Source organism: Astatotilapia calliptera, chromosome 12, assembly GCF_964374335.1.
Source record: "Astatotilapia calliptera chromosome 12, fAstCal68.1, whole genome shotgun sequence".
Classification (NCBI taxonomy): Eukaryota; Metazoa; Chordata; class Actinopteri; order Cichliformes; family Cichlidae; genus Astatotilapia; species Astatotilapia calliptera.
Genome location: NC_137433.1, coordinates 7,130,655 through 7,144,366, shown reverse-complemented (window position 1 = coordinate 7,144,366; position 13,712 = coordinate 7,130,655). Strand labels below are relative to the sequence as shown.

The 13,712-nt window shown below is 43.8% G+C and overlaps 1 protein-coding gene across 3 annotated transcripts in view; it reads right to left on the bottom strand.

Moving 5' to 3' along the window:
- cux2b (cut-like homeobox 2b) overlaps positions 1–13,712 on the bottom strand; it is a 96,599-nt gene that overhangs the window by 57,601 nt on the left and 25,286 nt on the right. For 2 of the 3 annotated variants that reach the window (XM_026186165.2, XM_080309039.1), the window contains exon 2: positions 1,947–2,057. In XM_026186165.2, the coding sequence (XP_026041950.1) occupies positions 1,947–2,057 (111 nt within the window). Of the gene's footprint in view, positions 1–412; positions 1,825–1,946; positions 2,058–13,712 lie in introns of those variants that run through there. The other variant, XM_080309040.1, reaches the window with a different exon arrangement.

Genomic DNA, 13,712 nt, shown 5'->3' with positions numbered 1-13,712 from the left:
ACATATTGAAAAATAATCAACATTAGCTTTTAATAAGTGGGGCACACCTCAAATACTTATTTCTCCTTTAGTTTCTAAACTCTAACATAATAAAAACTGTTTTGTTGTGGCTCAGCTAAGAAGAATCAATAACAGTATCGGTATCAAGTCTTATCAATATCTATCGCCAGTCCTCATTCTACGGCAGCCCTGAGAGGTCAAATGCATTGCAACTTAAGAAAACGTCAGCATATAGAAAAGCTACCAAAAAAAAACTACACACAAAAAACACAACGGAAAGAGAAAAGATAAAATGCAACTCAAGCGTTTCTGTGGAGACGATAACGTGACAAGCTGCGAAAGTGACAAGCTAACAATAAACGACTAATAGCAAACACGTAGCTACAGTATTACATGAACCATGTGACCTTACCTTTTTCTCCCTCACGGCACTGATTAATCCTTCTTTTAAGCGTATCTCAGCGGCGCAACCCTTCACATGTTTTAGTTTCTGTCACTTCTGCAGCTGTTTTGTCACCTTAATGCCTCCTCCCCCCCAAAAAAACATCTGTTGTGCTTTGACTCTCAGGGCCACCGTATCATTCGCTTTAAAGTCTTAATTAAGGAATCTCATCATTGGCAAACAACAACTTCAACATTTAAATTTGACTTTGGCTTAAGGTAGAATTTTTTTGTTTGTCCCTCAACAAGAAAATCTAAGAATTACAGATGAACTATTAATTAAGAAATAAAATAAAGAGGGGAAAATAGTGCTGGTGGCAAGACAGCAGAAGGAAGGAAGTAGCAAGAGGCTATATGAAAAGATCAATGCAGAGTCAGTGGTCCACACCGCTTCAGCTGAAGACAAACAGTGGATGTAAAGAAACACAAAGCTATGAGATTACATGTGAGATTATGGCTAAGAAGCTAAAAGGGCCTGCTTCATCACTGTAGCAAACTTTAGGGATGCTACTTGTATGTTAGCCTAGCTTTGGAGTAAAATACACAATTTATCTGAGCATCTGTTTAGACTTTTTTTTTTTTTTTAGCATGAGCACATTTCACGTTTGTGTACAGCATGTGTGTAAACATATGTTGAGAAATAGCTTGGGTAATGTGTATATGTAATAATATTCTAATTAGCCATGTGCTTGGTTATGGTAATTAGCCATGTGGAGCTTTGTTTTAAGAGACTGCAAAACATGCTATTCTAGTGAAAGCTGTTAGAAGAGAGTTCAGAAAAAGAATGAACTGAAGATACATCAGACTAACGGAGTTCACTTGTTGTTAAAGGAAAGTAGCTGCTTTGATAGCTCAGTGTATATCACAACTTGTGTCTGGTTCTGTATTGTAACATACAACCAGAGACAAAGTAGTGAACCCTAACAGGCGGGATGGTGCAGAGGGGGATGCGTCCTAATCAGCATTCATCACATTGTTTAGTCAGAATCCCTTTCCTTAATGGGTTTGGAGAGACACCTGTTCCTGATCCATCTCATAAACCTGGAGATATATCAACATCCACTGCCAACTCTGACACCAAGATAACTTTTTCATAAAGTGGTGCTTTAGCTTTGGAGTTGAAAGCAACCAGCACAGTCGTGCTTACCTTTTTTTGCAAATGAGCCCCCTCAACCCTCATCGCACCAAGCCAGAGGCTAATACTGCAAGGCCTCAGCATTTAAATATTAACTGATCTACTGGAAAGGGGAAGGGAGGAGGCTAACCCTGATTTCTCGCAAGTGCTGCGCACTGTTAACATACAGTATGCTAATGCAGGCTTTACAAGAGAAATAATTCCCTGTTCAAAAAGGTATGTGCGGGGGCTTGAGCAGCTGCAGTGATGCAGACAGTCAGTACCTGCTGAGGTGAAGATGAGCAAAATGGCACATAGTTGAAATAATGTAGGGGGGTCATATGTGTGTATGTGTGAGACAGTGTAAGGGGTGGGGGGGTGCCAGACTCACCTCAGGGACATTTCTCTTGAACTCTCTGCTCAGCTCTACCAGGTGCTTGTGGGAATGTTCACTCTCCTCTTGTCGACCCGCCAGTTCAGACGCTGCAGAGTTTAGCTCCCTCTACAAAACACACAAAAGACAGACAAACGGTGAGACGGGGGGAGAGAGAAACAGAGCGAGACAGAGAGAGAGAGACGGCACTTTAGGGAGCCGGCCAAAGCTCATCCAGTAAAGCTTAAGAGTGTACATAAATAAAAATACACTGCTGAATATTAACAATGTAATCCTTCATGATCTCACAGCAGTAATACTTACAGCTAGCCCTGGCCCATAAATAATTAAGCCAAAATAAATCCAATGCCTACAGTAGCAGAAGGCCTTTTAGATAATCAGTATTTGAAATAATCAATACGCTTGCAACAGCTATAGAGCGCCAGTGAGCGAATGGGGTGAGAGGGTGAGAGAGAGAGCAAGGGAGGGAGGGGGTCACATGTTAAGGCCCAATAACCTGACAAACACCCTTATAAACAAATGGAGCTTCCTTCTGAAATGAGTGGCTGTTTTTTAAGCCCGGCCGAGACCTGATTCAAACACACGAGCGCCTCACATGCTGTAGTAATTACCACAGGTCAGATCTATTTTCAGCCTCTTTTCCATCTCTCTCCCCCATCGCCCGCACCAATCTTTATATTGATCCCGCTCAGATTTTCAATACGCGACAGCAGCCTCCATAGCTTTAAACCACATTACCCTTTTGCTACAACAACGGGCCCCAATTGCTATTCCATTAATGTCACATCGGTTGCTTACATATCTGTAGTCATAGCAAAACGAGAGCTCCGCCCTGCCGACATGTCTGATCCGCTATGCATAGCTGCCTGTGCAGCAGGCCCCTTCATCAGAACCTTGCATTCACCGTGGACTCAGCTGCACCACATGCCATCCGCAAATCCAATATTATTGATCAGTCATCCAATTCCCGGCTCTTTCAGCAAACAGAAAAAAAAGGGAGAAAGCAGATTCGAACTCTGCTTTCCTACACCGAGCAGTGAAACAGACAGCAGTGTATTCCTCTTAGTTTGGACTGTGATTATCAGTAATTGACGAGGCTCTTCTTCTCTTGTAACTGCTGGGTTACAATATAAAAAGTGGAGTAGGGGATTCAATTACCACTACGAATTTATATATGACGGAAATTAAATTGACTGTGTTTTAATTAATCTGCAGTCTTACTTAAAGGCAATTTAATAAATCATAACACGACAAGGAGGAGAGGGAAAAAAGTCAGATAATGGAAGGATGAAGCTTCCAACCAGCCGTGGCCTCGTGGGATGGTGACAGCCTGTCGGTTGGAGAAGCGGTCTGTTAATTGAAGGGCTGCTGGTTCAAGTCCCTGGACTGGCGAGTCAAAAAGGGGCTAAAGTAGGAATGTGCACTGTCTTAAGCGAGATGCTATACACTGAGACTCTAACGCCACAACTTTACCAATTTGTCTACAAGAAAGGTACCTGACTGATGCTATCGCCTCTGCAGTAAAAGTTTGTTGCGACAGCATGCAAGCCTTGAGGACATTTACAACCTTGGCGCTGTATTGGCCAAGGTCCATGCTCCTGAGATGTGACGAGCAGCGTCCAATGTCAAAGCTACAGCTTTAATGCCCATCAATCCACCCCAGGTTCCTCTACAGGAGGTTATATTAAACTTATCCCACTAACTCTTTCTTCTCCAACCGTCTTAGCCTATAAAATGTTCCACAGAAGTCCATTTAAATGTTAGGTATGGCATTATTGTATGTCACAAAACTATAACAGCATTTTATTCTTTCTGACTTCCTGACTCTTTCATTGGCGTTCAGCCTCAATGCAACACACTGAATCTTTAAATTTGTTCAATCAAAACAACACTTTCAGTCATTAAAAGGTTAAAAACCATACAACTAAGGATGTACTGATCCATCACTCCAATATCACTATCAGCCCATTTATCAGCCCAGTTGACATATGCAATGAAAGCAGTGAGAGCCAAGCTGAGGTCTAAAACTTTCAATTTAACTTTTTTGAGTGCCCTAACATGTAAAAAAAATCAGATTTAATTCATGCAGCTTTGTTTATTTTCTATAGATCTTAAACTTGAACTGTCGAACTGTGTCCAGTTGTTGAATTATAGTAATTTTATAACAACACACATGGATAGTCATGTGTAACATGTTTGCAAAGGATTTAATTTCTGACAAAAACTTCACTTTCCAAGAAATCGGTGATCGATCACTGAACACAGAGCGTCATCGCCACAGGCTAAAGACGGAAAAGTCACAAGCATCACTACAAGGGGGCAAATGTTCCTGACTGGCCAGGTTGCACCTCCAGGCATGTGCTGCTGTGCTAAGCTGCAGTTTTCCGCTCATAGCCAAGAGGTTTGCTGGATGAAGATTTTTAGCAAAAAAAGAAGTTAACAAATATTGGAAAGTCTGGTTCTTATCGACTGCATCATTTCTTGGTTGTTTTTGTGGCAGCAGCCAATCTCTGTTAGCGTCTTTGCTCATTTTTCCCCATATGCATCGCATATTGAGATTGATGTTTATCATTTGTGTCACTTTAGCAAAAGCTAAATATAAAAAAAAAAGAAAAACATTTTTTAAATGTATTTGCTATCCTGGACATAAAGTAAAAGCACTGGTATAGACAATCGACCAAGTTATTTTAAACATTGGCATTAGCATCAGCCCAGAGCTTCACTACAGGTGATGCCATAAATATATAAACAAATATAAAATTATATTTTTTCACTGTTCACAAAGCCTTAGATGAGACTGCTCTCATGTGGTATATATGCAACATATAAACCAGTGGCCAACTGAACAGATTAGGTGCACGCAAATAAAGAAATAAGACGAGCTAGAAGATACATAGTGCAATACAGTAAGTCAGATTAATCAAGTGTAGTTTTGTCTTTTAAGGAAGACTGCTAACAATACGAATAATAGACATTACCACCCATTTTATTCTGGGTCAGTTGTTTTCATAGCTCACTGCAGTTATTTTCTATGTGTGTCTGGGTCTGTGTGAAATTGCTTTGCATTAATACAAAAAGAAACTAAAGAAAAACGTAAACTGCAGCAATGCAATGTGTAGTTTTCAAGTAATGACAGGTCAAGTTGAAGTCAATCATGCCTAAAAGGCTGCGTGCCTTGTATTTATACCAAAGACCAATGTAACATGTTTGAACATCTACCCTTGTCAAAACGTCCCAATATTTATGATACGTTTGGTGAGAAGGAAATGTGTCTTTCCTTGTAAATCGTGCTGTCACAGAAGGAAAAAAAAAAGAAAGAAAAAGGGCATGGCTGTACAGGATAAGGCGACAGGACTTTATAAATTCCTGTTAGTCCTCACAGTCCATCTGGGATGAGCCTTCCTGGAGATTAGAGAGTCGGCTTTCAGAAGCCGGCCAACCTCCACTAGATTCAAATGGCCCTAGACTGGCTAATCTTGCCAAGAGAAAATTCCTCAAGAAGTGACTTTGAGTGGATTTTATAAGTACTTAAGATATAACAGTGTGGTTTTTCTGAGTCTGCCCGTGCGTCAGTGGCTTCGCCGTAAAGCTGGGCTCACTTTTATTGCAGCTCAGCTGATGAGAATGGTGGATACTCATGCAGTATGCAAGTCAAACAGTGCAGTCATTATGGCACGGTTATTTTGAAAGCATCCCCACAGTTTCTAGACCATTACGAGGGAGGGGAGCCTGGGCAACAGCCCATCAAATGAAACCTACTGCCTGTCTTTCTGGAAAGAAGTGAGGCAGAACAGACGGTTTGCTACTTTGGTTGTCTTGTTCAGACTGATGATGGGAGAAACTCACAATATAGTGTTGCTGAAATAGCAATGCTATCTCCAGAGACAAAAGATACTGAGGAAGACTTTTCCTCTGCTTTCTAATCAGATGTGATCCGTTTCAACCTACAACCAGGGGACCTTCAAGATCCCTGATAAAATTCACTTATCTCCCTTCATTATGTTGGGCTTCATCCTTCACAGGATCAATTGCATGAACATGTAGATTTCTTCGTCTTAAAAAAAGAGGAAGAAAAGGCAAGTTGCAACAAGCTGTGCAAAGAGGAGTTTCTCAGTAATCATTTGACAGGTTTTAAAAAGGGCGATTGGGACCAAATTTTCAGTGTGTGGCAGTCAGGTCAATACAGAGCTCCTGTCATTAAGCCTCTGCCAGTCAAACATCCAGCCATAATTGATGAGTTTCCCCTGGGAGGGCGGAGCTGTCACTGGGACCAGAGGAGGCAGGAAAGAGGGATTTTGAGAATGGAACCAGTCCTGGTGTGCTCCCATCGATACGTGAGAAGAAGGCAATCTTGGTGACTCGAAAACAAAGACCAAGAAAGAAGGAGCTTAGTGGTTTTAACAGGCTAGATCTGCACCCTATTGGCAGCCTGTAAACGGACTAGCGGCTCAATGACCAGCTAAACACAAGGGAAGGAAAAAATAGCTGTGAAACCATGACTCATATATCCTTTGGCTTACAAAAGCAGACTGTGGCCTTCTGACACTGACCAAAGACGGACCCCATAGTGGAGCCATCAGATGATATGATAAAGCAGCTGTTTATATTACATTAAGAGGTCTGAGGTTTATGCAAAGCGTGTTGCAGCGAAGGCTACAGGCACAGATCCTTTCAGATTCCATAGGGTGAGAGAAGCAGGCAAGAAACTGGAGGTTAGAGGTGGCAAGAAATCTGACACACAAAAAAAGACAAAGCGAGTATGTTATGTTTCTTTAAATGATGATTCTAGGCAAAGGGAAGTTGGATAAAAGCTAATTAACACAATTGTTCTTGACAAAAAAAAAGTGGAGCAAAATGATGTGCTGTAGCAATCTGTGCAAGCAGGAATGTTTTAGGTAAAATCCAGGACTCGCTAATGTGTTATGTTGGAGTAGATTTGACATTGATTCATTAAACCTAGCTCATCTTGATTACATCTGTGGTGGTAAGCTATTTTCTGGCCTTTCACAAAGACAAGCCGTGGTGGAAAATGTTGACAACTGTGCAAAAAAAAGAAAACTAGCAAGGTACTGCATTGAGGTAGACTGAGTCAAAATCACTATTGTGTGCAGTGGGCTTGGACAGCACAAATTAAATAGGGAAAAAATAGGAAGGAGGAGGAGAGAGGGGAAAATGCAGATGGGGGTATTATTTTTCTTTTTGTATCCCATCTAATTGCAATCATAGGCAGATGTCTGAAAGTGTGACAGCATCAGCAGAATTGCTGCTGAGAGCACAGAATCTTTGTCTAAAAATAATCAGACATTCTGTGTGCTGCTGTTTGTTATAATGGTAATCGATGCTGGAGGCTTTGAATTCCATCAATTTATAGATCCACTCTGTTCTGCCTGGTGACTGTACTGCCTCACAACCCCCACCGCATACGCACACTGACACAACAACACACACTCTTTGCACGCAAGGTCTTGCACAAAAGAGCGATTTGGCACACATGTGTGCGCACAGACACATGTGCGCTGACATCTGCACACGGGGGGCTGCAGCGAACGAGGCAGAGCGGGGACCAGTATGTGATTAAGATAAGTGTAGTTTCCTTTCATACTTTCCTTATCGCTTCTCATTCTCTGTGAGGCACAAGATTGTCCATAGCAGCCTCAGATTAGCCCCGCATCCGAGACGCCACATTCGAGAGGGCAGACTGATCAATAAATCAAATCACTACAATCAATGGCCCCAATCACTGCAGTCTAGTCTGGCCTCAACATTATGATTGGCAAACGCTCCCAGCCGCTAACGGCGGAGGGAGTGGTTTGGCTGAAGGGGTTAGAGGAGCTCGGGGAGAGGTGCACGTTGGCGCCTGTCCATATGAAAGATCCAAAATGAACTCTTATCTGGCCTCCTTGAGCTGAGCGTCAGTTAAGGGCACAAACAGACAGCGTGTGTCTATGTGGGTGCTAGACCGCCCAGACAAACCCAGCAGGGAGGAGCTTCTGACCTCCGCGACCCCACACTTGGAATGTGAGCTGAGCATGCAGCTTCTGACAGGGATGCTGTGGGGGGGCGGGATGCTATCACCTGGCATCCCCCTCCATCTGTTTATTCCCCGAACTGATGCTTCGTTAGTTTTGCTCTACATCATTTCATGTCACCATCACACTGCGGTTCAACCAAACTACCCAATACCCACTATTACCCAATATTTCCCAGTTCATTTAAACAACGTTGAGTGCAACATGGGGTTGAGCTTAACCCAAGATAAAGATTTAGAAAAAGTTACAAAGTATACGGTCTACCCACAAAAATATTATCTAAACATGGTTATGAAGAGGTCTGCACTGAAAATCTGCCAAACACTGACTGCCAACGGCTAATTAAAGAGAAATAAGGCGCAAATAAGCAGCTTCCACACACAGCTATTTGCATACACATCTGTTAGGTAAGGTAACACAGACTTGCCTCAACTTTATATTCAATTCAATTCAATTTAGTGACAAATCACAACAACAGATAAATACCCAACAATAATACAGACAAAACCCCAACAATCAAACGACCTGCTATGAGCAAGCACCTGGCGACAGTGGGAAGGAAAAACTCCTTTTTAATAGGAAGAACCCTCCAACACAATCAGGCTCAGGGAGGGGCAGCTATGTGCCGTGACGGGTTAGCAGTTAGCAGAGGAAGACAGGACAAACATGAATGTCTGTGGGCAATAAATCTGTTAAAGTATCATCTGTAAAGACAATTTCCTTGTTTTCATGGGGAAAAAGGCAGAATGAATGACCACAAAAAAATAAAGACGAGAGAGAATAAACCATCAGCTATCAGCTAAATCATAATTTTTGTATCTGCCCAGAAAATCACAATCCATGCGTACTTCAGTCAGAGAGCTCATATTTGAATTTACTGATTCATTAAAGCAACAGAATATAGCGAGAGTTCAGCTCTGAAATCATCTCTTCCCAAAAATATGACACACGTAGAATCTGGGACATGATAAGTAATTATCCCTCAGAGCCCACAGGTGAATGTTGGGGTAGTGGAGGGGCAGCGATGCAGGACAGCAGCAGGCCTGACATGTCTGAGGAGGCGATAGGAAATTCTGCAGCTTAAACAGACTTCGAATGATATGAAGACATGATGCCTTCCTTTCCTTTTCCCTTGCCATTGCCTTATTACATTTGTGGGAGTAGAGTAATCACAGGATTGGAGGTTTGATCCCATGCTCATTGCGCACGTCATATAAAAACGTACAAGCTGCAGCCGAAAAATGCTGCAGCAGTCATGCAGGAACTGTGTATAATAAGCATGTGTGCTCCGAGTGTCCAATAAGTCTCCTTTCACCTCCTCTGATACATTTTATGTCTCCTTGTGAGGTCCTGACACCGAGGTTGGGAACCCTAGCTCCGTCCACTGTGTAGCAGCAATGCTGACTGCATTGTGCATAAACAGGTAAAGGTGTATAGTGTACAGACTGTGTGTGAGGACTTACCGGCGAATGCGGACGGAAAATAAATAAATAAATGTTTTTTAAAAATTACGTTTCATTTTGACACCTCGCTCAACTCTGGACTGGAAAGTCTGATAAATCATCCAAAATAATTAATCCCCAGTCAGTCAGGCTGTCTTCAAACAGCATGCTAAATCTTACAAAAGGAAGGAGAAGCGCATGAGCGTTACAACCATCAGCAAAAGGTGTGACTGGTGTTGTCAGCCATTATTCGTCATACCCTGCTTCATTTAGAGAGTTTTTGGCGCCTGATGCGCCAGAGCACAGCCTACTTGTCAACACTTCTCTCTCTTTAAATCCAACATGCACGCTTGGACACACATGTACACACAAATGCGCTTTTCCCCCTCTTTTTTTTCACACTAATGCACTGGTAATTCATCTTAGTATGACCAGGGAGGCCCTAATTCCATTTATTGTAAAGTCTTATTCAAAAATAGTATCAAGAGGTATCATGAAAACATCTTATTACAGCTCTTTCAAACAATCCTGTATCCACTCTGAAACCAATGAATAACTTTAAATGCCCTCCAATTAGAAACTTCAAATTACAATCCATGACTGAGCGCTCCAAACGAAGGCCAATTACAACACCTTATATATCATCATTAAGGCCGAGCATTGTTCTGCTCCTTTCAAACTCTGTGGTTACAATCAGGGTGTCTATTGTCATTGTGTTGTACATGCAGGGTGACTAATTACACAGTCCTATGATTCATTAGCAGACTAGTGGGTTGAAACCTGAGCGAAGACACGATAACCTCAGTCGGCCAAAATGATCGGCTCAAATGGAGATGTGAATATGAAAGAGCAACGGGGAGGTGTTACAATAGTTGAGAATTAGAAAAAAGAGAGAGCCCGGTGCTTCAAACACAATAACCGTCCAAAATAAGTTGGGGTTTTTTTCTTTTCTGGGGTATGCGTGAAAAATTAGGCGAGCGGCAACAGTGTCGCACTTGAATAAAATTGGGGACAGGTTTTGCTTTCTGGTTTCTAATAACTTTCAAAGTGGAAACAGAGGAGCGTGCTGCGGGGGACTCGTTCCTGTGAAGCTTCACCATTGAGGTCAGTTTGCACGAGAGGAGGAAGGCTCCGCAGACGCAGCCATCGCTGCCGTGGCCCACTTTCACCTGAAACGACGAGCTGCAGCGATGCAGCACAGCTAACCTGCGATTGTTTATTCTCTCTTAAGAAATGTCAATCTGTTCGCTCTCAGGTGTGCTGCTCTTCCTCTTGTTTTTGTTGTTTTCTCTACCCCCCACCACCCCATCCTCTACGTTTTCCCTTGTCGATTGCGGTGAGATCAAAGCGAAGCCGCTGGAAGAATCTGAATATTTCAGGTGTGGAGAGAGGGCTGCGTTTCACACCACCTGTGTAGCGCCGAGAGACGGGTCCCTCCTCTCGCTCAGACTCAGTTAGTGGGGCCCCTGGGGCCCGGCGACATAAACCGGGGCCACCTGTCTGAGAGAGAGGGAACACTCCCTTTACCCTCCCTCTCGGCATCACACTTTCATTTTACAGCATTTGAACCAAAAATAAATGAATCTAAATAGAGCGGTGAGAGTGGGAATAAAACCGGAGCTGACAACAAGCAGCCGAGAGCTTTGAGCTCCGTCACAAAAGGCTCGGGGAACTGGCAGGCGAGTTCTGTTGTCACAAAATGGGAGCAGCCACTTGAAAGGCCAGTTTATACTTCAGTCGCTTTAAAATTTGCCCTGTTGTGCAACAGAAGGTAGTGCTCGTATATTAAATGATAAGCTCGGTCAGGAGATTGTTTCCTGCCTTAATACGGCGCACAGCGTCGAGCAGGTCTGTGGGATGATTCTCATCACATCGTCAGGGCCACCACATCTGACCCAAAGCAAATAAAAAGCATCCCTGATGCCTGCACCAGCTTTGCCAGTTTGATGTAGCCTCTCTCCTCGGAGGGCCGTGCGCCTCGCCACGTGTGCAAGTGCAAGTGCAAGCGCTCGCCAACGTGCGCGTGTTGTGCGGACATGTGCTCAGGGGGGCGTGGAGGAGGTTCCACGCTGCCGGTTTCCAGCCATGTCTCTCAAAAGGGCCGTAAAGTCTTTACAGCAAATTCCTTACATTCATCTGTGTCAGAGCGCTCGGCACACATTAGGCGTTTACACGGGAGGAAACACAATCTATTTGATGCTACACTGCCCACACGTCCAGAGCCCTCCTCCTCACGCTGGAGATTCACAGTGTTTAACTTCCATTTCATATTCTGAACAGGCAGGCAGACAGGCAGGCGAGTGCGGGGAATGGACTCCATCTTGCTGTAAATCAGCGTTTAAACAGCCGACTAAATGTAATCTGGAATGAGTCAACAAGAGGGCCCGCTCAAGATATTTGTTTTTATTTATTCTGGAATGTGCAATTGATTTTTGTTGTTCTCCCTAATGATGTATGCAAACGGTGCACTGAAAAAAGTCACACTTCTTTTTCTTTTTTTTGCCCCCCTCCGCCACCGCCTGATGCTGCTTCCCATCTTTTAATATCAGGGATACTTATGAGAACAAGTGGAGGTTAATCTAGGGAGCGGGTCATAGCCAAGCGGCTCTTTGTAAATGTCAGCTGGGAGATCCGGGCCTCTCTTATTACCACACTAAACCAACACGGCTGATGGCTCCAAGACGGATGTGTGGCTCGGAGGTGTCTTCCCCCTCCGCCCCTGCTTCTCGCCACCATCACGGACCAAACCCATCCCAGAAAACCTTATTAATCAATCGATTTATCGCCATAAATCAGGCCAGGCTTTGATTGTATCAGCAAGTCCATGCGATCAATCAATTAGTCGGGACCTAGCAGCCCAATTTGCCTAAAGAAAGATGAATGCTCCCCCGCATCATCCATTTGGCTGTCCGTTTACCCATCAAACACGGCTGCTGTTGACTCCCAGGCCCAACGTGCATCCTTTTATTGATTTCTGCAGATTAAACTTGCAAAAGAATCAAAGGACACTTAACTGACTGGGAATTATTCTGCCTTCATTTGTAGTGAAGTATGTTCTCTGCCGCCTTTTGATGGCGTCGCCTCGTATCATCAAAAACAAGTGTAAACATTAAATTCCAGCAGGCACAGCTCTTTTGAGCAGACCAAAGTGACAGCTACAGAGGATAATGCTCATAAGTAACTGGGGGGAAAAAATAAAATAAATGGGGCACAATGGGACAAATCATGGATTATTAGTAGTCAGCCCTACCCAGGTTTATATGGCAAGGCAAGGGGGAGTGGGGGGAGCTGAGCTAGGAAACAGCTGGGTGAACAAACAGTGGAAAACATATGTGTAATGACATATTTGTTTCATATTTTATCCCAACTGTGAATTCCAATCCACATTGTGACACCAGCTGCCTCGGTCCAGTGCCTCCCATCTGCAACTCTGTGTCAAGACGTCTCCCAGGACGAGCTGCGAAACTTCGGGGACGACAAAAAACCGACAGGAGCAAGTAGAGCACGACAGAGTGGGCTCCCGGAGCCTCGGTGTGCTTCTCCCCGAGCGGCAGGTTGGAATGCGGCAGACTGCGGCGCTGCCATGGAGAGGAAAGAACGCCCGGGGCTCCCCAGAGAGAAAATCTGTGGGGGCATTAGGGCCCCACCAGACCTGGTTCTGCTTCACACCCCTAGATCCTGCGCTGTAACAGCCAGGGGGAGGGTGCCGCAAAGCTATCTGCCGGGGCTTTACAGTGCTGCCCAATCTCCCCAAGACTCACCATGTAATTAGAGATAAAGACAGAGGGCTCGGCTACTCAACCTCAATTCTCCCAGCTTCACACACGGCTGCCCACCCATAGCCCCCCCAAGAGGAAACCCCACCACACTGCCACTACATCAGCAGCCGTGTACGCTAGCTGTCTACAAACCCCATCATCTCCCGACCGAGAGTTCCACACACTAAACATTTAAGACGCTACACGATCGTGACTGACTGCCGTTCAAATATGAAGTATCCTGGAGTTGTACAACGGCAGAGTGCTTTTTTTTCTTCCTTCGACGCCATACTCCACATATTATCTGTACTGAAGAGGATTCATATTGTAAAATTTTCTCAGGTAAACAATAACCACGGTAAATAAGTAATTTTTCTTCATATCTAAAACTTCATCCAGGCAAGGCAGAAAAATTTAGAGGATATAGCAGAGGAGGAACTCTCGAGTATATTCAAGAAACATAAAATTATACTATGGAAGGATCCATTATTCATCTCAGATACATTTTTCATTTAAGAGTGGGCTGGATATGAG